Source organism: Pinus tabuliformis, chromosome 3_1 (assembly GCF_031772625.1).
Source record: "Pinus tabuliformis cultivar Carrire ecotype Pingquan chromosome 3_1, CPIR1, whole genome shotgun sequence".
In the NCBI taxonomy this organism is placed as follows: domain Eukaryota; kingdom Viridiplantae; phylum Streptophyta; class Pinopsida; order Pinales; family Pinaceae; genus Pinus; species Pinus tabuliformis.
The window spans coordinates 917,006,941-917,034,534 of NC_142301.1; the positions used below are offsets into that span (position 1 = coordinate 917,006,941).

General features: G+C 37.5%; 1 protein-coding gene across 2 annotated transcripts in view; it reads right to left on the bottom strand.

Moving 5' to 3' along the window:
* Positions 1-381: 381 nt before the first annotated feature.
* LOC149190688 (beta-glucuronosyltransferase GlcAT14A-like) overlaps positions 382-27,594 on the bottom strand; it is a 79,341-nt gene continuing 52,128 nt past the window's right edge. For both annotated transcript variants that reach the window (XM_089412243.1, XM_089412242.1), the window contains one exon: positions 382-1,733. In XM_089412243.1, coding sequence (XP_089268369.1) covers positions 1,219-1,733 — 515 coding nt within the window. In that variant the 3' untranslated portion in view covers positions 382-1,218. The remainder of the gene's footprint in view (positions 1,734-27,594) is intronic.

Here is a 27,594-nt window from a genome sequence, read left to right on the forward strand (position 1 = left end):
TCAATATACTTTCAAATATATTATATTACAAAACTGACATGAAATCCAACACAAATCATTACAAAAAAATACAATTTAGACAAAATTAGAATTATCTTAAACTAATCATATATGTGATTCCTAATTATTTGGTAAATTCTACATTTGGTATCTTATCTTAATCTACCAATGGTAAATGACCCCTATATCATCAGTTGAACAAATAAATGAAATTAGTACAACATTCCTTACAATTCTACCAACCAAAACTGCAGTATACTGCCTTCCATCTTATGATGCCACCTTTTATCCTAAACAGATGTATAAAAATAGAAATTGCTAGTGAGAAGAATTCCATTTCCTTGATGCTTGCTTGAATGTGAAAGGCCATCATAGGGATGCTAAACAAGAATTTCAAATTTCTGATTTTATGCTGCCACGTTTCTTTGGCACTGACTTCATATAAATTATAGTGCTTTGTATGACTACGGTGTACAAAATTACACAACTCAATAAAATAAAATGCATGGCACAACTTTCTTGATGTGATGAAAACATGCCTAAAAGGAGTAGAAAATCGCCATCATAACGATGCTACACAAGGTCTCAAACTGCTAGTTTGATTCTACGCTGCTTTGTATCTACTCCATCTCTTTGCTGCTGACTTCACATAAATTATAATGCTTTGTATGGCAATGTTATATAGAATTGCAATGATTGGTTACTGGTATAGCCCTCTATAAAATTATAATTCTTGGTTATGTATAAAATCATTTAAATGTTATCCTCTTTTCTGCTCTCGCAATAGCCACCTCTGCATCATTGATTTTAAGAATAGAACAAGAAATTGCAGAATTCTTTTCAGAATAGCCTGGTAATTACATGTGAAATATGTTTTACAGTAACAAGGGCTACCAAATTCCAGTTGCAGCTTCAAAGCGATAATTAGAAATTGATAGACCAGCTCAACTTCTGCCACTAGAATATGTTATCAATGGTTGTTTCATTGAAAGCAAACCCAAACAATGGCACATAACCCCAGCTGCTGCAACTTTGAAAATGAATTGGCATTTGACATCATAACAAAAACATTTAACATCATCTGAACTCTGTCTAAATTTTTCCGTACAAACCCTTTCCAACAGCCAAAGGCATCAACTTGCTTTCTCTATAAAGGGGCAAGATTTTCTGTGCTACTATTGTCTGCAAGCTTTGCAACACTATATAAAAGTGGTTATCTTATTTGCATTGCTTAGCACGAAAGTTTTCAGTTGCAAGCAGTTTCAAAACCAAGCCTTCAAGCCTCTTGGCACCTGGCCCAGGTCTAAGAACTGTTGGATCACTCCTTACAGCACAGGGATCTTTACTACCAATAGAACTTCCTGCACACCATCCACCAGGTGTAAATTGGCCATTAGAACGACCCAAAATCTCTTTGTCTATTTTATCTAGTACTGGATCACCTTTAGGAAACTTCCTAGCAAATGGCGCACCACTTTCAATCATTTCATCAAAATGATTTGAAGTTAATAACATAGGATGTTGTTTGGGTGGAGTATCCCATTTTATGAAATGTAAGTCATGGTTAACTGAAGTATTCTGGAACTCCTGGGAATTGCAAATAACAGTGTGAAAATAGCCTTCCGGGGATGAGATAAAGTTTGTGTAGTACATTAAAACTGTTCGTGGAAGATTGTCCCAACCCCATATACAAAACTCCAAAAATGTACGAGTTAAAACCACCCACGCTGAACCTGTAAGAAAAAACAGCATGGTGTGCATGATCAGTTCAGCAATAATTTTACTAAGAGTGCTTGATAAAGAAACTATGAAACAAATTTTTGAATTAGCACGCTAAGTGCAAAAAAACAGTTAGAAGAAGACCACAATAAGTGAGGTGTTTCGAACACAAAGAAAAAAACTAAGATGCCGCATCCTCCAAGTCACTACATTATCAAATCAAAAGAATCATCCTCATAAAGTAATGTCAAGAAATACAAGAGCCATGCAAGCACAAAACACAGATATTAAATTTCCGGAAGGATATAGCATGTAAGTAAATCATGCTTTACTTTCTAGAACAAACAAACCTTATTCTAGAGGAAAATGCAATCATAGGAATGATCTAAGCTGCACTCCCCAACTGATAAGCATACAAACAAAATCTATATCTCATACCACAAGACAGGAGATACATCCATCAAGTTTATACATCATATGGAGCTCAGATAAAACTAAGGTGATGAATCTCTTAAAATTGTTTATAAACTGGAGACTATAGTCCATTGTGTTGGAAATTTAATTGTAATAGTGACTAGCATAATTTCCAGTCTTTCATAATTACTTGTGAAAATCATTATCATTCCTTTAGCCTTTATTTGTTCTTCATCAAGCAATTATACTTCAGCACTTTTAACCATTCAAGTAGAAGAAAATAGAGATCACAGTCACAAGAGACAATACATAATTTTATCCTGGGAAAAACCAGCAATCTTTTCCTTATAGAATCATTGTCAACAAGAGAGATATCCAAGTCATAGACAAACTAACTAGTAGCATGACAGCTAATCCCCCAAGGGAAAAGTCAGCCCTCCATGAAAAACAATAGCCTTCAACAGTCCACAAGAAATCTGCCACAAGTCTGTCCAAGATATGCCACATGTCTGTCATACATCTGATCCTAAGAGCTCTACCTATTGAGGTTGAACATGAGTGGTATTGAGAGGAAGTGAAAATTTTCTTACTTAGTTTGCCTTGCAAATCTCTCTATTGCTGTCTTTTGGTACTGCTTGTGAGATTTTGCTGCTTGGGGGTTCCAGGGGGGAGAAGTTCTTTCATAATTACTTGTGAAAATCATTATCATTCCTTTAGCCTTTATTTGTTCTTCATCAAGCAATTAATTATACTTCAGCACTTTTAACCATTCAAGTAGAAGAAAATAGAGATCACAGTCACAAGAGACAATACATAATTTTATCCTGGGAAAACCCACAATGGGGGAAAAACCAGCAATCTTTTCCTTATAGAATCATTGTCAACAAGAGAGATATCCAAGTCATAGACAAACTAACCAGTAGTAGCATGACAGCTAATCCCCCAAGGGAAAAGTCAGCCCTCCATGAAAAACAACAGCCTTCAACAGTCCACAAGAAATCTGCCACAAGTCTGTCCAAGATATGCCACATGTCTGTCATACATCTGATCCTAAGAGCTCTACCTATTGAGGTTGAACACGAGTGGTATTGAGAGGAAGTGAAAATTTTCTTACTTAGTTTGCCTTGCAAATCTCTTTATTGCTGTCTTTTGGTACTGCTTGTGAGATTTTTCCGCTCGGGGGTTCCAGGGGGGAGAAGTTCTTCCTAGATATGGTTGGGAGGAAAACTAGGTGGTTCACAATGAGTTGGTAAGGATATTGGAGCTAGAGCATTCTCCCATCTTTTTGGAGTTGTATACATTCACTGCCAGGTATGTTGACAACATTATATTGTGTTTTTTTGTAGTTCATTAGATGGTTTTTGCTTATTTGGTTGTTGACTGAAATTTAGATATATATCAAATGTTGCACACTAAATGTTGAAGAAATTTTGCAATAACTATAGTTCAGTTTATGTAAGTTTTTTTGTACAGTTTCATTGCAAGTTGATTGACAACAGGTCTTAATGGCTGAAGCATTCAGGCTGCCATGAGTTTTATGAAAATATATTAATAGCATAAATTGGTTTTTCCTTCTCCTTTTACAGTTGTAGATAAGTTTGCACATTATATGTTTGATAGAAATGATAAATGAGATAGTAGGAATTTGTTTTTCGTTGTGGTTTTAAAGAATCGCGTTTATGGGCATCTCTGTTTCGATTCATCTTAACTTCAGGGGGTATTTGTACCTTATGGCGATGTCACCGCAACTTTGTTTTCAAAGAACAGAGTTTCAGAATCAGGTTCTCTAATCCGATCTATTTTGCAGATTTGTTGTTGCTGCCTAGTGGTTTGTTTTGTTGTTTTTTTTTTTAGTTGTGATATACCTGGTAATCTCTATTTATGAAACTAGCATATTCTATGAACTTGGAATTCTTGTTTTAAAGTCTCAATGGTTAATACATTGATAGTTTAAATAACTTGTGACTGCTTGTTTGATAGTTTAATAGTTAGCAGCTTGTTTTGTGACTGCTAATTGTTGTTCAAAATTCTCCAATGGTTGTAGCAACATCGTTGCGAGCTATTTGTAAAATTTCCCAAATGTTTAGTCATTTATGTGCCTAAATTGTTGTATATGCGGCAATGAAGATGGATGATAGTTCTACTTATCTATTAGGTTCACTTATTAACGTTACTGATAATGAAAAAGAAGTTATGTAATCTTAGATTCATGTTATTTAATTGTGATGAAATCACCTTAAGGGTTATGGTTGTAAGTGTTTGACAAAATGCCTCAATGACTATACATTTCATGCTTGCAAACTGTTTGACATAATGCTTCAATGGTTGTAGCTAATTACATCTATGAATTGTCAGTAAATATGACTAAGAAAAATTAGGATTTGCAACCAAGGTGTTTCTGGAAATGTCCCAATGAATAAGCATGATGATTCCATTGAATTAAAAATCCATGTTGACAAAGTCAAATTTGGGTAAGTGAATTGTTGTAATGTTAGCTCACATATGAATTCATAATCATTGGAAACCACTCCTTTAGAAGTTGAATTATCTTGTTTTTCTTTCCCTTTTTTTTACCAAAGAATTCATAGGCATGTTATTTAGAACAAAATCAAATTAGTCACTCTTAAACACATTTAATTGCAATAGAATGAACAATTAGCTTATTGGAAATTGTGGTTTGTAAAGATTGATATTATTTATCCCACTAAAGACTCTATCATTTAAATGTGATTTTAAGCTTGAGAAGCAAGTATTATGGTTGTAAGTTTTGGATCTTGACGAACCATGACCCTGTAGCTTTGATGAGAAGATTAAAATTACCATGGGTTAGTTAGTTAGTAGAAATTAGTGTAGTGTAAAGGATACCTTGCATTAACTTTTATGTCTTAAAAACGTAAAATAAAATAAAATAATATCACATTTTGAGTCAGCCTTAGTATAATACTGATGATTGGTAAGGTGGGACCTTACATATGGTATCAGAGCCAAGTTAAAACTCTAGGACCTAGGGATTTCCTGCTAATATTTATTTACTTACCTGAATTTTCCTTGGTCAGGCTAGGTAATCATGGAGAGAACAACAAGGAGGAGAAAGGAAGTCTCATCCCCACCTCCCCATGCTAAAGAATCTGAGCAAATATCCATCAGGGAAGTAAGGGATATGATGTTATCTTTCCAAAAGATGACTGAAGTCTTGATTAGTAGGGTTGGGGGAAATCCTTCAATGCTTGGTTCTTCATCTCAAGCAAAGAGGCAAGAAATACCATCTAATGGAGATGTACATAGAGAGTTGGAAAAAGTTAAGCTTCCTATCTTTAAGGGTACCACAAAAGGGGAGGTAGCAGAAACTTGGTTAGAAAACATGCGCCTATGTTTTGAATTGCGGAACTATTCTAGCAACCAAAAGGCAAAGTTGGCTATATACCAACTTAAGGAGAGTGCACTATTATGGTGGAGGAACTTAGAATCCCAATTGGGATACTCCATGTCTACCTTGACATGGGAACGATTTGAAGAGGAATTTCGAGCAAAGTACCTTTCTGTTGAATACTTGGAGAGGAAGTTGAATGAGTTCCATGATCTTAAGCAAGGAACTAAGACAATCCTTGAATATGAAGCGTGATTCATGGAGTTTCTTAGATATGCTACCCATCTAAATACTAAAGCCCTCAAGGTAAACAAGTTTTTGTATGGGTTGAATCCTATTATAAAGGAAAAGGTGCGCATTTTGAGGCCTACTACGTTGCATGAGGCAATGCAACGAGCAATTATAGCAGAGGAAGAATTGTTGGGGAACAAAGGTGGGGATAAAACCCCAAATCTATCATTCAATGGGAAACCTCCTCGAAGGGGAGGCAAAGATGTAAGACATAAGTCAGGTGGTTCGCATCATCAGGAATTTCAAAAGAATCATACTTTTAAGAACCAAAGAAATAACCCAAGGCAACATCTTCAGCAAAGTAATGCTCGCACTCAAGAATCACCTAATAAAAGGGTCAAATTTATGAAAACTGCTCCCACTAATGGATGTTGGACTTCTGGAGGACCTCATTATGAGCAAGATTGCCCTGAAAAGAAGACTGAAGCACAATCAGAGCAAGAACAAGTTGTTATTAGAGATATGGGCAGAGCTCGTAGGATTCATGCAGTTGTGCAAAATCGCCAGGTCGAGCATTAGTCTACAGTGCTTGAAGCATCTGGTAAGCTAAATGGTATGGTTGTTACTATTTTGATTGATCCTGGTGCAACTGAAAGTTTTATTTCTCCTAATGCTTTATTGAAATGTAAATTGGTGGCAATAGAGCAAAATGATTTTGATTAGGTTGAGATGGCCTCAAGGCGATCTCAAAAGGTTGAATGCTTAGTGCAAGAGTGCCCTTTAGACTTGGGAGTGTGTCACAAATGTGAATCTTTATGTGACGCCACTTGGTCACTATGATGTGATAATTGGGATGGATTGGCTCGAAGCCCACTGGGTTGTGCTTAATTGTCGAAGCAAAACCCTTCATTTTTTGAGTGATGAGGGCCAATCTATGGTTCTCCATGGGGAAAGGAGACCTATTTCTTTAAGACTTATCTCATTCTTGCAGATGAAGAGAAGTCTTAGGAAAAGATGTCAAATGTATGTTGTAATGACTTTAAATGAGGGAGAGCTTTCATCCTTTGAACAATATCCTTTCCTTTCAGAATTCTCTGATGTCTTTCCAGAGGAGTTGCCTGGTTTACCTCCAAAGCGAGAGATTGACTTCTCCATAGAGCTAAAGCCTGGTACCAAACCTATATCCAAAGCTCCCTACCGAATGTCTATTGTTGAACTTCATGAGTTGCAAGTGCAACTTCAAGAGTTATTGGACCGGGGTATGATTAGACCTAGTGTTTCACCTTGGGGAGCTCCTGTGATATTTGTAAAGAAGACGGATGGATCTCTTCGCTCTGTGTTGACTATAGGCAATTGAATCGAGTAACTATTCAAAATCAATATCCTTTGCCTCACATTGATGATCTATTTGATCAAATGAAGGGAGCCACCGTATTCTCCAAGATCAATCTTCGATCTGGATATCATCAACTCAGAGTTAAAGAAGAGGATATTTCCAAAACTACTTTTTGAACTCGTTTTGGTCATTATGAGTTTGTGGTTGTTCCTTATGAGTTCGTGGTTGTTCCTTTTGGGTTATCTAATGCCCCATGAGTGTTTATGAGTCTGATGAATGGTGTATTTCGGAAGTACTTGGACAAATTTGTACAAGTGTTCCTCAATGACATCCTAATCTATTCAAAGTCCCCAAAAGAGCATGAGCAACACCTAAGATTGGTGTTGCAATGCTTAAAAGAAAATAAACTTTATGAAAAAATGTCCAAATGTTCTTTTTTCCAATCAAAAATCCATTATCTTGGAAACATTATCTCCTGTGAAGGCGTTATTGTTGACCCAACAAAGATCGATGCAATTTTAGAATGGCCAACACCCCCTAATGTGCATGAAGTGCGTAGCTTCATGGGTATGGCAAGATACTATCATAGATTTGTGGAAGGGTTTTCAAAAATAGCCAGCGCAATCGCTTCATTGCTTAGGAAGGGAGTACGATTTAATTGGACAAATGAGTGTGAGCAAGTTTTTTCCAAGCTCAAACAATGTTTGACTACAGCTTCGATACTTAAGGTTCCGGATATGGATAGACCATTTATAGTATGTACCAAGCTCAAACAATGTTTGACTACAACTTCGATACTTAAGGTTCCAGATATGGATAGACCATTTATAGTATGTACCGATGCGTCAAAAGATGAATTGGGTGTGGTATTATCACAAGATGGTAGGGTGATTGCATATGCCTCTAGGAAGTTAAGGTCGCATGAGGAAAACTATGCAACCCATGATCTAGAACTAGCAGCTATAGTTCATGCCTTGTGACTTTGGCAACATTATCTAGTGGGCAAGAAATTTGAATTGAGAATAGATCACAGAGGTTTGCAACATATATTTACTCAAAGTGATCTGAATGTTAGGCAAAGAAGGTGGTCAGAACTCCTATGTGAACATGATTTTGACATAACTTACATCAAGGGTACATTGAACAAAGTAATTGATGCACTCAGTCGAAGACCACGCATCTTTTCAGTAATTCCATTGAAGATTGATTTACGAGGGCACATCTTGAGGGCACAAGATGTAGATGAATGGTGCAAGGAAGTTAAAGTTTCTCTTTGTGGGGAGGAGGCTAAGAAAAGCAAGGTAGAAGGGTATTCTTGTGATGACGATGGTATGGTGAGATTCATGCAAATGATTGAAGTTCCAGATCAAGACGGGCTTTGTGAGTTCATTTTGAAAGAAGCTCAATGTGCAACATATATGGCTCACCCAAGAGTCTAGAAGATGTATGTTGATTTAAAACAAAATTTCTTTTGGGCAGGCATGAAGAAGGATGTAACAAATTTTGTGGCAAAATGTTTGGAATGTCAGCTAATTAAAGCAGAACATGGTCATCCAGCAAGATTGTTGCAACTGCATAACATTCTTGAGTCCAAATGGGAAGAAATATCTATGGACTTTATTGTTGAATTACCTAAAACAACCAAAAGGCATAACTCCATTTTGGTGGTGGTAGATAAGCTTACTAAGAGTGCCCATTTTGTACCTGTTAGAGATACTTACAAAGCATTTGAAATAGCACAAGTATTTATCAAGGAGATCATTAGAATTCATGTTTTCCTAAGAAAATCACATTAGATAGGGCCTCTATATTCACAAGAAGATTTTGCACTACTTTCCAGAGAGCCCTTCAGAAACAATTAAATTTCAGTACAGCTTATCATCCGGAAACGGATGGTCAAACTGAAAGAGTAAATCAAGTGTTGGAGGACATGCTTAGAATGTTTGTAATGGATCAACAATCTAAGTGGGAAGATTATCTTCCTCTAGTTGAATTTGCTTACAATAACAGTTATCACCGTTCCCTTGGTATGGCACCTTATTAGCTATTGTATGGAAGACCATGCAAAACACATTTAAGTTGGGATAGATTAGAGGACAGAATCTCAGTAGGTCTTGAAATGCTTCAAAAAATGGAAGAACAATTGTGTCGTATAAGACAAAGATTAAAGGAGGCACAAGATAGACAAAAGAGCTATGTTGGTATGCATAGAGTGGATCGTAGTTTTAAAGAAGAGGAATTTGTTTTTCTTAAAGTAAAACCTCAGGAAAGCTCTATTAGATTTGGGAAAGGATTTAAGCTCTCTCCTTGATTTGTTGGACCTTTTGAGATCATCGAAAGGGTTGGACCTTGTTGAAGAATCTAGGGCAATTGGATATAGTAGGATTTTTCTAGACTTGATAACAATTTGTGAAGCACTTTTACAATTTATTAGTGTATGTGTGTTTACTTCATCAAATTGCTACCAAAACACAAGAAACAAGAACACAAGATGTTGGCTCTCTGCCAGGGCAAAACCTCTCTCTCTTAGAGAGGAAAACCCTTTCGTAAATTTCTCTTATTGAAGCTTCTATTGATCAATGCCAAACCCTAGACCCTTGACAAGAATATCCTCCAAGCACAAGTCAAACCCTTCCTTCTTCTTGCACTTCGTTTCCCGACACTTCGCTCTTCTTCCGGCAACTGATGATAGTCCTTGTTATGTTAGCTCTTAGAAGAGATACTTTATCTTTGATCCTTAGTGAGGTCCTTCACTAATGAGGATACCTTCCTTCTCTTTACCAATCGAGCTCCTTCTTGATGTGAGGTTGCAGACTTGATGTGACAGTATTGCAGCCCTAGTTTCTCACACGTGTGAGAGGTTTCCTTGTGTATTTGACTCTTTTCTCCTTCGCTTGAGAGAGCCTCTTCTTCGCTTGAGTAGGAGGCCTTATAGCCCTAATTTTCTAGCCAATGAGAGATGAGCAACTGCGATGTTGTTGTTGTAGTGACTACAGACAATCCTCCTTTCCTCGCACATGTGACTGCAATTCACCCTAAAAACAATCCTTTAAACTTCGGTTATGTCTCCTCCTTCTTCGTTGCACTAGAGGCTCCTTATACTTGTCTTTCTTCACCCTTTACTCGGCTTCTCTTGCTCACTGATTTCAGAGGTATGATTCCTTGTTGTTAGAGGAGTGGACAGCCTCTATATATAGAGGTTTGTCCCTCCTTTAGGCCGACTTGAGGCCGACTAGGAGATTGTAGGCCGACTTGACTTTTCTTCGGAATTGCTTCTTTTGGTGATGTCGTTGCATGGAGGACTTGTGACTTTGCTTGGAGGTATTCTTTTGACTCTTATACAAATATATACATGGTGTAACATGCCCTTAAGGGTCTTCAACATTTTCTTTTGACTCTTTGACTTACCTATAGCACTTTGACATGTGCTAGACCTATTTCAATGAGCAAGAAACTCATTGATAAATATAACAAAAATAATATTTCTTTTCTTGTATAGATACAAATATCAAAATTACATTTATGAAGACCGAACCTAGTTACACTTTCTTCAAAACTCCTCTTAACTAGGGAGGTATTCATAAATCATTACAAGGTGTTTGGATATTTTTCAATCTTGAAGAATTCACGTAAGAGGAATCGGATTGGCAATCCATGTGTTATAGCATCACAGTAACCAACATTGTTTACAGCAAGGCCTTGATTGACAGCTCTATCTCTCATAAGATCAAAGCACAATGTTGGAGAGACCAATGACTTATAGACACCTTAATCATTGTCTCTCAAGGTACATACCCACCCGGGTGTTCACTTAGTATGACCTTCTAGGACTATTCATGTCTTGGGTTCCCAGCCCTCAAAGAATATCAGTCCTCTTTCTTTTTTCCCAAGTGAAGACAAGAATGTTGTGTCTATCTCTTCCTCTTAATTGAGGAATACATGCCCAAGTTTCCTCTGACCTGAAACTTGATCAAGCTCCTTTGTAATTGGGAACTTGTTAGAACTCCCTCTTAGCTAGGGACTTGTCCATTCATCAGCAACTTCTTCTTCGTGGGTCCTTCAGCTGCTTGATCTCCTTCTTTCTTTTGATGTCATGAAGTCTTTGTTTGAACTTCTTCTTGGTAGGGCACCAACCATCGATCACTTTCCTTCCTGGCTTGTCATGTCATTGCTTCCTTCGTGGAAAGTGGCCTTCTTGATATATGTCAGGTTCTTTCGTCATCTGGCTACTCCTTTATCATTTGACTATGCTTTGGAATATTTATCACATAGATGCTTAGTTGTACTTGCTTGGTCCAATACTTCAATTTAGTAACCCTTCATGACTTCATCCTGATATTGCTTCAACATCAAATAATGCTTGGATGGCTTCTTCATCATGACATCTTGTAGAGTTGAATCAGTGATTTGCACCTTAATATCTCCAAGGCCTTCATAGGTGTCAAGGCTCCTTTGATATTTTTCTTCCTTTATCAGAGTTGTCATGCCTTCTTTAGAGAGATGTCTTTAATGAATCTTGTCAGATAGTGATTCTTTATGACCATGGCGTTCTTGACACGCTTGATCTCTTTCTTCATTTGCTTCTTCTTGGATTGATTATTCAACCACCTTATACTCCTTATGGGAGCACTTCTTCATGTTGACCTTCTTTGTATTGTAGTACATGCTTTCGAGCATGTCATTGGTGAAAGAGATCATTTTATGCCTGATCATGTTTTAGAACTATTCTCGTGACTCAATAATATATCTGCTGACATGACTTAAACTTTGATGTATACATACCTCATCTTGATTCTGCTTTGATCATCTTGGCTTCATTCAATGGTTCTTCTTGATTGGTGTAGCCTTTCTTGCTTCATCTTTTCTTGCCTGCATATCATTCTTTCTTGAATCCCATGAATGGGACTCCCAATGAGACATTTGCTCTTATTTATCAACCTTCTTTTGAAGATTCTATTAGAGGATCTTGAAGACCCTTATCCTACAAATGTTTCTTCCTTTTGATGATAGAGGCCTTCTAAGATTCTTAATCATGATCAATTATTCTTTCATTGTGGATGAGGTCCTATAATAGGTATGCTCCTTGAGCTATATCTACACCATGCTCCTATATTCTAGAAGATGCTACTTAACCATGCATTCTATCCTATCTCTATATGCTCCTATGCTACTCAAAACTTTGAAAGAAGACTTAAGTAAAGAGGTTGACTTAGTCATAGTAGAGATCTGGAGGATCTTCCTTCTTCTGCTTCTTGTCTTCTTCTTTCACTTCTTGAGTTATGTGAGCTTCTTCCCTTTTTCTCTTGTTGTTGTTGTCCTTCTTAAGTTTGGGACAATCCCTTTTGTAGTGTCCATATTCTTGGCATCCAAAGCATTGGACTTTGGACATATCTCTATTGCTTGTTCTTCGTGGACCAAATTTGCCAAATTTTCCCTTTCTCTTGGCCATGGTAGCAAATGCTTGCTCCTTTGATCCCACATCATCCTTTGCTTTGAGTCTAGTTTCCTCTATCTTGCATAGAGACCATAGTTCACTTAGTGGGGTAGCTTCCTTCTTGGCATATATGCTTGATGTGAAGTTGCCCCAATCCTCAGGTAGAGCATTGAGTACTACAGTTGTCATTTCTCTGTCAGACATGACTTCTCCTAGTTCTTGAAGTTGATCTCTCATCTCAGAGATCTTCATGAAGTAGGGAGCTATTCCTTCCTTTGATATCTTCATCTTGTACAAATCATTTCGTAGAGATATCACTTCTCTAGCTGTGCTTACCGAGAATAGCTCAATTAGTTTATCATAGATTTCTTTTGATGTCTCAAACTTGGAGACATAAGGAATGAGAGAGTCCTTGATGGATTCTATTAGAATCCTTTGAGCTCTTGTCTCATCCTTATTGTATTTGGCTAAGGCTTGAGTTTGTTCCTTAGTAGGGATAGTGGCATTCCCTTTGATGAGGTCTAGAAGTTCATTCTCTTTGAGAAGTAAATCAATCCTCTTCTTCCATGCAAGGAAGTTAGTGGTCCCAACCAATTTGTTGAGGAATAATGTTTTATATACATAGTTATATCTCCTTTTATGTTTATGTATGGCAGATTGATCACTAGATTGGGGAACAATCTTTTATATAGTTATAATTCTTCTTATGTGTGGTATCTTTGATTATTTGTATTAGATGGTTTTGGGTAAGTAAATGTTATACATATGTTTCTCTTTTTGCATTTGATTTATGAAGCAGGCGTATGACATGGATGGTGATCCAGGATTGAGACACAAACCCATGGATGCTCATGGTTATGTGGAATAGATGGTTAATTATGTTGGACACCTAATCCTCTAAGGGTTGGTGTGGAAGCTGAATAGTATAAGGAAGTCCAAGAGACCTTGGAATACAAAACCAAAGGTCACACGAATGTACTATAAATATATATCATTTGTTAATAATAGATATACTCTCATGCTTATCATTCATACTCTGTTGCTGCCATGTATGTGTTTAACATGGTATCAGAGCGAGAGTACTCCTGCCCTGCTCATATTTGAGCCACTTGTTTTATGGCCTTTCTGTGCAGGTCATTTCTGCCATCAGTTCTGCATTTCATGAATGTTTTCTCAGCTAAATTATAGCTGCAACCTCTGCCATTGTTCCATTCTTTGCAGGTTATCGAATATGATTAATTCATTCACTGCATTGTAAAACATATGCTTCGCTCTCCATAATCTTCTAGAATTTTGAGACAAAACCGTGAAGCCTTGTATATTCAACCGTTGAATTCCACCAAAACCATTTTCAGTGCCTGTTGGAGAAGAAGAAAAAGTTGCACAAGAAGAAGAAACGTCAAATCTTGGAAGCAAAAGAACGTTGGATACCGCCATGATCTTAATGGAACGCCAATCCCGGCTAAGAATGAATCACTGCAGCCATGACCATGAGAAATGGTGACAACACTCCTAGCGCTAGAAGGAGAAGAATTTTGACATCTTCGCTTTGAGGAAAGAAATGATATTTGACATTGCCGCAGAAGGAATGAAGGGAACGAGCTGGGCAAAGGAATTGGGAGCGATAAAAAAATGGTAAGGGTTCTGAGTAATTTCATTGTAATTCTCTCACAGCTACACAAGTCAATTATATAAATACTGAAGGGACTGAAAAGGTCAGACAAACTGTTGTAATCGAGCCAAGAGGGCCAAGACTCTGTAATTTCCATTTTATTGAATATCACAGTCGATTAATATTAATGATTAATATTGAGCTTAAGCGTCTTTATTAAAACATGAATTAAGCACGTGGGTAGTATTCGGCAAGTGGTAAGCGGTATCTCGCCCGCCCTAAAGGCTGGAAATGATATTACTAAATTTCACGCGATTAACCTTAGCAGGCGACACGTAGCATGAGAAAACCACTTTTCTCGCACGCTCTCGACCAAATATCGGTTGTGCAAGATTTCACGTGATATTGCACGACAGTCGTTCGATTGGATGGGTCCCATCGATGGTGGAGATCGTCTGGGTTAGTTGGTGAGCAGACGACGCAATATCCATTGGATCTGGAGAAGTGAGATCAACGACGTGAATTGAAGTGCTTGATAAAAGGAGAAGTCAACAAGGGACCGACAGTGATTGGTCAAACAAGCGGGACCCTTGGGGGAAAATAACACACTGGAAAATAACACACTGCGGATAGAACTGCTATTATTGTGTGCATGCCTATTTCATACTGCACATTGTTTCGCTGACCTCTCTCAGCTAGATTTGTGCTGGAGGTTGAACGTTGTGCATTGAAACCAAAACTGGCATGCCATTTGGTATGTTATTGCAGTTGGTATGTTATTACTCATAAGTTGATTGATATTATGTTGTGATGAAGTGTTGTGTATAAACGTTGTGTATGCACAAGTTATTACCACGAATACACACAATTATTGCAGTTGCAGTATATTCGTTTAACGCCATACCATTTCTCCGCATTACCATACCTCCTCCCACTGCAAACGACTCTTGGCATTCCTCAGTTCCATCTTTGGATTCTCTGCCTCCACCGGCGACTCTTTCAACGCTATATGCACAATTATTACCACCAAACGCTACCGCTTTCCATCCAGTCAGAACGTTGTCTCCATATATAATGTTGTCTCCCCATATATAAAGTTGGTGTATACACAACGTTGTTTGGCTTCAACATCTACTCCATTTGGTGCAGCATCTACTCCAGCATTTGGGAGCAGCACAACATTTGGAAGCACTCCATCTCCTTTTGGTCAGAGTTCGGCTTTTGGAGCTCAGTCAACAACTCCAACATTTGGCAACCCGGGATTGGACAAACTACCTTTGGTGGACAGCGCGGAGGTAGTAGAGTAGCACTGTATACAAGTACAAATGAGGTAGAGTCAAGTCACACGCAGAAGATCAACGACGTAGAAAGAATTAAATAGCAAAGAACGGGAACCATCGGATCAGCTAGATCAATGGACAGGATTGATAGAATAGGATCGGCGGAGATCTTATCGCGCAAAATAAAGTCAAGAAGTGAAGGGATCAGATTAAGCCACATGACAGCAGAATAATGGAGCGGTCTATGAAAGCAGTGAGTAGTATCTCGCGCGGTCTCAAAATGGTAAACGGTATTTTACAAATTCACGTGATTAACCTGAGGGGTTGACACGTAGCACACCCAAAACAACTTTTCTTGCATGCTTTTAGAGTATTAACTATTGTGCTTGTTATCGCACGATATGGCGCGATCACCGTTGGATTGAGGTAGGAGAAATAAACGATGGAGATTGGCCAGGCTAGTTGGCGCGAGTTATTGCGCGATAACCATCGGATTGAGGAATGAGATCGACGGCGAAGATTTAATGCGCTAAGGAGAGCATCAATATATGTGCAAAGGTTTGTGGAATGGAAGAAAGGTAAGGTTTAAGTGTGGTTTATGAAATATTTCTATTATATGGGAATTATAATATAAATAAGCAAGATTAATGTATTATGGTTTAAGTTGAGTTTTAACCAAAGTCTAAAATCCATGGTGTGGTTAATATGCGCGGGTAATAAGAATTAACCAAAGATTATGAAGGATTTATAAAGTTCCGCTCAAAGGTTTATAAAGATCCAGACTTTGGATAGTTAAATCAAACGTTTCCGCATAGAGTTTATTAAAGGAGCATTAAACCCTGACTTGTGAAGACCGTGTATACTCCCGCGAAAGCTTTGTGCATTGATGAATTCTCATGCCGTGAATACATGTGCTTTGATGAGCTAACGAGATTGGGTGCCAGAACTCGGTCTATTGCAGAGGATATTACTCGGATTATCAATGCCGACTTTGGTGTGTGTCAGATATGTGCATACTTAGTTATAAAGATGATTGCATCTATGAATCTTGAACGAAAAGATGTTTTGTAAGTAGGCTCTAGAATTATCAGACAAATCTCATTTGCAAAGAAAGTAGAAGATAGGCTCTTATTTTGCACAGTGTGAGTAATTTGAGAAGTAAGTGCATTGAAGCATCATTTGATGCTTTGAAATTAGTACTAGGCTATCTACTACAGTGACTTGGTGATATTGGTACCGTGCTACTCATCTAATAGTTGCAACTATTTATCATTGTATAGGTCAATTTGTGGTTGAAGATAACATCATTTCTCTGATTATATTGGTTTGAAATGGATCAAATGGATGATGTATTGAAACTATTGAATAATTTAATACATTCCACTGTTGATGAGATGGTTAAAATCAACAAAACCTCTCTTTCCAATATTAAAATTTGTCTCCAAAATGTACAAGAGAATATTGAGTTTTTGCAGCTTGAGACAAAGCTACAGCAAGAGGAGTTACAACAGAATAGACACCATTCTGAACCTATTTTTGTTCAAAACATTGAAACATCGACCCATCAGCAGCAAGTCAATAGTGTTGAAGTTCATTCAGATCTAATGCCCAATAAAGCAGCGGAGTGACATGCACAAACAGAAGTTCAGTTTGCACTTCCCAAGTCGGTCATCAGACCTTGGGAAGAGCTTCCCCATAACAAGCACAAAACTGGTCTTGGATATGACAAGGACATTTCCTTTCATATTCCAGATTACTCAAAACCCATCCAGTTTCAGAGTGTTGGATTCCTTCATGATAGTTCACCTTCAGCTGTTCCAGATTCTGCTCCTCTTCCACAGCAGCAACAACAAGTTGTTAAATGCCAACACTGTGACCGAATTGGCCATATGAAAGATCACTATTTTGGCTTCATCCATGTAAGCACTATCATAAAACCAGTTATTCTTCAAACAGATGCTTCAGAAACAAACCTCCTGCAAGAACAAAGATTCATCTTGGATGGATCGCTTCTTGGCAATGGGCATCAACAACCAAGAAGATATTCCAGTCATATGTCAGAACTTGTTCTAAAGTATTAAACAGTCTTGCAATTGAATTTTCTCCATCATCTCACCTTGTATCTGACAAGGGGGAAATGATGGTCATTTACAAGCTTCAAAGCCACACCGAGCGAGCCTAAGCCACAACCTGCCATATCAAATTCAAAGTTGTAGCCAGAGACAAATATGCCTTTGAGCATGCCTTCAGTTGGTGATGCATCTTCAAAGAATTGGAGACACTTCCTCTAGCAGAAGACTTCAGCTTCTTGCCAGTTTTGGAAGAGTTCCAAGGATTGCATTAAGCATTCCAGAGTTGTTGGTCATCCTTAAACCATCAAAGGTTGAGACCTCCCTTTTCAGGTTGAGGTTCCCCCTTTTATGCGAGGTGAGACCTTCCTTTCATAGTTGAAGGTTTCCCTCTTCAAAACATCAGGAGCACTTCCTCTAGCAGAAGACCTAAGCTTCATGCCAGACTTGGAAGAGTTCTGGAAACTGCACTAAGCATTCCAGTGTTGGTGGTCATCCTTAAACCACCTCCCTTATACCACCATTTCAGAGAGCACATTCAGCCTGGTGCTGCCATGCATTTTTGCACGTTTTGTATTACAACTCTTTTCTTGGACTCATACATAACCCTTCGGATTAAGGGGGGAATGTTGGACACCTAATCCGCGAAAGGTTGGTGTGGAAGCTGAATAGTCTAAGGAAGTCCAAGAGACCTTGGAATACGAAACCAAAGGTCACACGAATGTACTATAAATGTATATCATTTGTTAATGATAGATATACTCTCATGCTTATCATTCATACTCTGTTGTTGCCATGTATGTGTTTAACAAATTATGATTTATGGATCATGCATTATTTGTGTGATTATATATGTCTAATATTGTACTAAGCAAAATATGGTAGGGGGCCTAGTCATTTTCCAACAAGGATGTTCAATTATGAATGACTGTGGAAGTCATTTCTTCAAAACCAAAATGACTGAAGGAGTCATGCACCATTCTTGGTAAAATGTGATTAAGTTAATTTCATTATGAAATTCAATTGATTCCTTTGATCTATGAGATTGTAATGTGTGCAAGTCTTTGAACAAGGCCTTACCAGCGAACCATCAGATGGGCAACAGCTCACAATCAGTACCACAAGGAGAAATGCGGAGTTTCAAAGCACGGTAAATGAGAAGGCATGGAAATTACAGCATAGAGTCCTAAATCCAAGAAAGATAAAATGTGGTAGGGGGCCTAGTCATTTTCCAACAAGGATGTTCAATTATGAATGACTGTGGAAGTCATTTCTTCAAAACCAAAATGACTGAAGGAGTCATGCACCATTCTTGGTAAAATGTGATTAAGTTAATTTCATTATAAAATTCAATTGATTCCTTTGATCTATGAGATTGTAATGTGTGCAAGTCTTTGAACAAGGCCTTACCAGCGAACCATCAGATGGGCAACAGCTCACAATCAGTACCACAAGGAGAAATGCGGAGTTTCAAAGCACGGTAAATGAGAAGGCATGGAAATTACAGCATAGAGTCCTAAATCCAAGTAAGATAAAGATGTGGAGTCTTGTATATTTAGGGCACGGAGTCTTGAATAATTAAAAAGATCAAGTTGTGGAATCTTGGATCTTTGGAGTAGATCAGGGTATGGAGTCCTCAATCTACTAAGGCACGAAGATGCATGAAAATGGGGTGCAGAATCCCTCTTCTCGAAAGAAAAATACCACTCATCGATATTGAAAATCGACAGCTCATGGATGAACTTTCTTAAATAAAATTTCATTCTCACAATTCTAGAATTACTTTCTAAAAATGGAAATTCATGTCTAGCATCTCAAGCACGACTTTCCAAAAATAGTAATTCGCCTTGCATAAATTGGTAATCAAGCATAGTTGAAGGAAAACCACTTAACTTATCATTAATCAAATTGTATAGTTCAATCTTGATTGAATCCTCAATATTATTGATATTATTGTTATCTTTTATGAGACTATGATATTATTACTAAAAAGGAATTACAAGTCAACTCCATCTCCTCAATCACTTCACACCTCTCTCCTTCATGACTCTTGTGGCTCTATGTAACTCTCTCTCTCTCTTAAATAATACATTACACTCTATTTTATCCACTCATCATAGAATGGCATATTCCTTTTCACTCATTAAAGATATATCATAAAATATTCCTCCTACGCTCTCTTTAATGCATATGTTACACTCTCCTTAACTAAGGCATGCATACCTCTCAATAAGTTACACTGCTCTAAATGGAATACAAGGCATGCACATTACTCCTTTATGACAAGAATTGGTTGCTCCACCTATATATGAGTCTCATGTATTCTCACTTGGGGGTGTGGATTATGATGCCAAGAGTGGAAGAGACTTGAGGAAGATGGTGAGAGGGAGAGATATGGAGAGTAGCCAATTGCTTTCAAAATAAATCTAAAATTCTTACTAAAATCCTAAGAGCTCTAGCTATTGAGGTTGAACATGAGTGGTATTGAGAGGAAGTGAAAATTTGCTTCCTTAGTTTGCCTTGCAAATCTCTCTATTGTTGTCTTTTGGCACTACGTGTGAGATTTTGCCGCTCGAGGGTTCCAGGGGGAGAAGTTCTTTCTGGATATGGTTGGGAGGAAAACCGGGTGGTTCACAATGAGTTGGTAAGGATATTGGAGTTGGAGCATACTCTCATTGGAGCTAGAGCATACTCCCATCTTTTTGGAGTTGTATAAATTAATTGCCAGGTATTTTGACAGCATTATATTGTGTTTTCTTTGTAGTTTATTACATGGTTTTTGCTTATTTGGTTGTTGACTGAAACTTAGAGATGTATATTAAATGTTGCACACTAGATGTTAAGAAATTTTGCAATAATTGTAGTTCATTTTATGTAAGTTTTATTGTATAGTTTCGTTGCAAGTTGATGGACAACAGGTCTTAATGGCTGAAACATTCATGTTGCCATGAGTTTTATGAAAACATATTAATAGCATAAATTGGTTTTTCCTCCTCCTTTTACAGTTGTAGATAAGTTTGCACATTATATGTTTGAAAGAAGTGATAAATGAGATAGTAGGAATTTGTTTTTGGTTGTGGTTTTAAAGAATCACGTTTCTAGGCATTTCTGTTTCGATTCATCTTAACTTCAGGGGGTATCTGTACCTTATGGCCATGTCACCCCAACTTTGATTTCAAAAAACAGAGTTTCAGAATCCAGCTCTCTAATCTGATCTATTTTGAAGATTTGTTGTTGTTGCCTAGTGGTTTGTTTTGCTGTTTTTTTTTAGCTGTGATGTAACCTGGTAATCTCTATTTATGAAACTAGCCTATTCTATGAACTTGGAATTCTTGTTTTAGAGTCTCAATGGTTAATACATTGATAGTTTAAATAACTTGTGATTGTTTGTTTGAATAGTTTAATAGTTAGTGCTTGTTTTGTGACTGCTAACTGTTGTTCAAAATTCTCCAATTGTTGTAACTATATCGCTGCGAGCTATTTGTAAAGTTTCCTAAATTTTTATGGTCATTTATGTGCCTAAATTGTTGTATATGCAGCGATGAAGATGGATGATAGTTCTACTTATATATTAGGTTCACTTATTGACGTTTCTGACAATGAAAAAGAAGTTATGTAATCTTGGATTCATGTTATCTAATTGTGGTGAAATCACCATAAGGGTTATGGTTGTAAGTGTTTGACAAAATGTCTCAACGGTTGTACATTTCATGCTTGCAAACTGTTTGACATAATGCTTCAATGGTTGTAGATAATTACATCTATCAATTGTCCGTAAATATGACTACGTGAATTTAGGATTTGCAACCAAGGTGTTTTTAGAAATATCTCAATGAATAAACATGATGATTCCATTGAATTAAAAATCTATGCTGAAAAAGTCAAATGGGTAAGTGAATTATTGTAATGTTCGCTGACATATGAATTCATAATCATTAGAAACCACTCCTTTAGAAGATGCATTATCTTGTTTTTCTTTCCTTTTTTTTACCAAACAATTCATAGGCATGTTATTTAGAACAAAATCAAATTAGTCACTCTTAAACACATTTAATTGCAATAAAACAGGGTTGCGGGGGAGCCCCTCCCACCCCCACGCTCCCGCTCCCAATTCACACTCCGAGCTAGAGCAGCTCCAGAGCGCACTCCCTAAAAAAAACGCTCCCTGCGTTTTCAAGAGCATTTAGTCTTTTTTGCAAATTTTGTTTTGCAATGATATTCCGAATGCATTTTTTTTTCAAAGAAACAAATAAGTTTTGAGGGGGGCAGCTTAATGATCAAGCCTATGGCCCTAGTATTGATATGTGATTCATGGTAATGTTAAATTCTTAAAGTAAAAGTGACTTTTACTTAAATTTTTAACATTACCATGAAATGACTCAGGATGTTTGAGAGTGGTTCCGACCTCATTGGATTTCATATGGAGAAAGTAGAATTTTAGAATTCATTCAAAATTCAGCAGACTTATCAATTTTTCAAGATTTCAGGATTGGGGGGATTGCAATGCTTCCATTGGATTTTGTCATGTATTAGGATACGAAACTTGTATTTAATCAAGAGCACCAATCCCTCTATGTACCTTGATGTTAGTGACATTGTTTGTCGAACTCCTCTATCATGACCCTCCAAAAAATGTACACATCACTCAAACAAAATCTTGACTTGACATGCTATGTTTTTTCTATCTTATTATGTTAATGCTTAGAGGGTGATATTAATGACGAAGATCCCTATACAGATGCAGAGGTAATGACAAAGATACCTTTGGATATTAATGCTTAGAGGGTGATATTAATGACAAAGATCCTGATTTTCCAACAAGACTAAAAATTAGACATTTCTCGTGGTGGCAAGAGGCCCAAGCATTAGCAATAGATAACAGATTTACTTGTCTTTTCTAGTTTCTAGTAGTTTTTATAACTATTGACTCTTTCATATTTATTATGATATTTTTTGTAAACAATATATGACAATTTAAGTTTGAAGTTTGAAGTTTGAAGTTGGCAATTATAACTCATTAGTAATGAATTATGAATATGATGCTTCATGAAACTTGAAAGTTGTTTCATTTCATTTCATGTTAGATATTATTTGTTGTAATGGTTACAATTAGCTTACAAGTACAACTTTGGTGATCAATGATGATAAATGTTATATATTGAATTTTGAAATCTTGAAACTTTAAGATTGATGCATCACGAGACTCAATATGTTGTATGTTACTATGTTACTAACTTGTGGACGTGGTTGATGAAGATTATAACTTCTAGATGATTGTTGTTATATGGTTCAATCTATGTTTTTTTATGTTTTTTATATCTAATTCATCATTCTACATGCTTTTGTTGACATATATGCATCAAAATATAAAAAATATAAAAATATATATATTATATAAAAAACACTCCTAGAATCGCTCCCAAACTGGGAGCTTCTGAAAATGTCGCTCCTGCTCCCGCTCCCAAGTAACCTTGCAATAGAATGAACAATTAGCTTATTGGAAATTGTGGTTTGTAAAGATTGATATTATTTATCCCACTAAAGACTCTATCATTTAAATGTCATTTTAAGCTTGAGAAGCAAGTATTATGGTTGTAAGTTTTGGATCTTGATGAACCATGACCCTGTAGCTTTGATGAGAAGATTAAAATTACCATGGGTTATTTAATTAGTAGAAATTAGTGTGTAGTGTAAAGGATACCAATGACAAAATAATAATATAAATATATGACCTTGCATCAATTTTTATGTCTTAAAAACTTAAAATAAAATAAAAATAATATTGCATATTGAGTCAGCCTTAGTATAATACTGATGGTTAGTAAGGTGGGACCTTACAGTCCAGGTTTTCCATCTCCCATGGTCAAACCCAGGGGACATCCATGTCCCAACTCCAAAGGCCATAATGCTGAAAAAGTCACCCACTCCAATGAGTGTCTGGGCCTCAAGGACCATTCTCTAGAATGTTCGTCCCTCGTGCTATCTCACCAACAATCTGGGCCATGCTCCTGTTCTCACTAACAATCTAAGCCATGCTTCCGTTGTCCACTCACCAACACTCCAAGCCATGCTCCTATTGTCACCAACAGCCTGAGCCATGCCCTTATTGATGTTACATCAATATTCCCTCTCACTAATAGAGGGGTTCCCCACAAGTCCAAGCTTGTCCCTGAAGTATACAAACTTTGCCCAAGACAAAGGTTTTGTGAGAATGTCAACTGTCTATTTATCAATGGGAATATATTGGAGCCTCACTGCTCCCTTCTGTACCATATCACGAATGTAGTGGTACTTGATATCAATATGCTTCGTCTTATCATGAAAAACTAGATTGTTTGTCAGCTTCACACAATTTTGATTGTCACAAAATAACATAGTTCCAGCATCTGGTCGAATAATCCAAAGAGTAGATTACGAAGCCATATTCCCTCACAACATGACAAACAAGCAGCAATATACTCTGCTTCTGCAGTACTGAGTGTGACAAATGTTTGCTTCCTGCTCATCCAGGATATCATAGTAGAGCCCAAACTAAAACATACACCAAATGTACCCTTCTTGTCATCCACGTTCCCTGCCCAGTCAGAATCTATATACCCCTACAATTGCATCTCACCACTTGAGGCATATCTCAAACAATAGTTAACAATACCATGCAAATATCTTAATATATGCTTTGCTACAATCCAATGATCATGCCTCGATTCCATTTGGAACTGGCTCAAGGTGTTTACAGCAAAGCAAATGCTTGGCCTAGTATTAACCAAATATATCTATGATCCAATCAACTTTCGGTACATGGATGGATCAACCAGATCAGACTCAAAATCCCTTAGCTTTCTCAGATTTGACAGCATAGGAGTTGCCATATACTTGTACTCCATCATTCCAAACCTTTGAAGGATCTTAATGACATATTTTCCTTGCCCAAGAAATATTTCACCAGATTTCTTCTAGACTTCCAATCCCAAATAGTAATGCATCAAGCCTAAGATCCTTCATGTCAAATTCAAAGGCCAACTCCCTCTTGCACTGAACAATGAGATGCTCTACACCTGTCAAGAACAAATCATAAACATATAGTAGTAACATCACAGGCTCACCTTTCACAACCTTGATATAAACATTTTGATCAGAGACACTTTTAGAGAAAATAAGTTTCATCATATATCCATCAATTCTAGAATACCAAACTCTTAGTGCTTGCTTTAGTCCATACAGGGCCTTCTTTGATGAGAAAGGCAGTCTTCACACCCATCTGATGTAACTTCCATCCCATAAATGAAGCAAGAGAAACAAGAGATCTAATCGTGGTGTACCTAACAACTGGTGCAAAGATATCATCATAATCTTCTCCCTCTTTCTCAGAGAACCTCTAGTCACGAATCTTGCCTTGCATTTGTCAATGCTCCCATTTGTTGCATGCTTGATCATATATATCCACTTTGAGGTTACCAAAGACTTTCCTTCAAGTCTTGGAACACTTTCCCAAACATAGTTGTTCATAATGGATAGGTATTCTCTTCCATCATTGCATCCCTTCCACACTTGTCGGGTGGATGCTTCTTCGAAGTTGGAAACTTCAGAGTCAATCAATTTAGTCATTAAAGTTGCATAACCAGAATACATCTTAGGTCTCTTAGATTCTCTGAAGGTGCACCGTGGAGCCATATGTCCTTCTGCATCCTGTAAAGTAGATTTGAGCCAAGCTAGTCTTTTTCTATTTTTTGGAATAACCACAGGATCCAATGGTTCACAAGGTCCTTCTGGCATTTCTTCATGATCTTTAGGATGACTTGAGGATGTGGGAGGACCTATAACCTCTTCTTTGGGAGCCACATGCTTCTTTTCTTCATCTTCAGTGTTTGAGTGTTCTTCTCGGATTTCCAATAAGCAACATCTTCATCAAAAGTCACATCCCTACTTACTTCAACCTGTCGTTGCCCTAGAATATAGAACTTGAATGTTGTTGATGACTCACCGTACCCAACAAATATCCCCTTCTTTCTGGATGGCTCTAGCTTATTTCTCTTATCCTTGGGTACATGTATGAAAATTGAACAACCAAAAATTCTCATATGATCAACATGTGGTTTCTGACCGGTGAATGCTTCTTCAGGAGTCTTATCTTCCAAAAGTCGATTAGGACTTCTATTTTGGGTGTATACGGTTTTCTTGGTTGCTTCTCCCCACAAGAACATTGGTACATCTTGATCATGTATCATTGCCTTCATAGATTCTTCAATAAATCTATTCTTTCTCTCGGCCACTCCATTCTGTTGAGGATTATAGGGAACTATCAGCTCCCTCTTAATCCCAACTTCCTTACAAAAGGCAATGAGTTCCTTGGAGGTGTATTCTCCTCCATTATCTTATCTTAGAGTCTTGATCTTCTTCCTTGTCATGTTCTCCACTTCAGCTTTGAATTCCTGGAACTTTCTGAAAACTTCATCTTTTGACTTCATAAGATAGATCCAAGTCTTGCGAGAGAAGTCATCGATAAAGGATACATAGTATAGAGCACCTCCAAGAGATTTCATTAGCATAGGACCACACACATCAGAGTGGACTAGATCCAAAATCTCTTTGGACCTATGTTCACTGCTTGGAAAGGGTTTCTTGACATTCTTTCCAAGAGCACATCCCTTACACACACCTTTATGATCTATTTGCAAATCTGGTACACCTGAAACAATCTACTTCAAAGTTGGCAAGGCTCTATAATGAAGATGTGCATATCTTCTATGCCATAGCTCACAAGGATTAATATCATTATGCACTAAAGCTTGGGAAGGTTGCCCCGAAAGTTTATACAACCTTCCTTCATGAATCCCAATTTGAATAACCCTAGCAAAGCTTATCCTAGAGCCCTTGTCCCACAAAAGGACATTCTCATCAATGAAGACTGCTCTATCTCCTCTATCTTCTAAACATGAAATTGAAACAAAATTCTTTTTCAAACCTAAAACATAGAGTATGCTGCTCAAGGGAACATTTTCACATGTTTCCAACTCAATGGATGTTGTTCCAATTCCTCTGCATAGTTTTTAACTTTTTGTTGTCCCCAACCACCACCTTTTGAGTTAAACTTCTTTCCATCAAACTTGTAAGATGATCACGCTCCCTTGGCATATGTCTTCAAGCTCCAATATCGATCAGCCATATGTTGTTGTCATCTACAAGAGATCCTGCAAATGCAGAATAATAGAAGTGGTCTTTATCTCCTTCAACTTTGGGTCTCTTAGAATGTTCATCAAATTTTTTCATGGTTGCATGTTGCTTCCCTCTTTTCTTCATATCATTGAATCTTTTAGGACATTGAGCTTTGAAATGACCAAATTTTTGGCATTGAAAACATTGAATTTGTGACATCTTTTTTTGGATTAGGTCTTCTATCAAAATCCCTCTTCTTCTTCTGAAAATCAGACTTCTTTCTTCCTCTAACTTTCTTGGAACAAGTTGCATAGGCTTGAGGGTCTTCTTCTTCCTTTGGCTTTCTTTCTCTAGACAAAAGTCTTGATTCTTCCTCAAAACAAGTTGCCCATAGTTCTTCCAAACTTGAAGCTTCCTTTCGGCTACTTATACCTATTGCAAACGAAACACATGATAGTGGTAGTCCATTGAGTGCTGAGGTCACAAATTCTTTGTCAGAGACAATTTCATCAATAGCTTCTAGATGATCTCTTAGTTGACAGATCCTCACAAAGTATGAAGCTTGTTACCCACGATCAATGGCTGACCCCATAGGAGCTTTTTTTCTCCTAGATTTGTCTTCAGTCGCCAGCCACTAGTATAGGCGATATTCTGCCAGTTGATCTTTTCTCCCTGAGTCGGTCATATGTCCCCTTGCCCATATGTCGAGAGCATATGTTTGAAGGTGGTCCATCCAATCCTGAAGATATGTCTTTCATTGTGCAATTAGGGGCTTATGCTTGTTTTTCCTTGGGCACACTTGGGTATGGATTATTGGGTGACTTGGAAGGAGGAAGGGTTTTGATTGTAGTCTTGTTCCCTCACCTTAAACAGGGGGTTAATCTTCAACCCTAGTCCCGTGGGATCTCCCCTATTGGCTTATAGCTTCAATATGGGCACTACTTGGAAAACATCGATCTTGATAGCATGGTCTCATTTT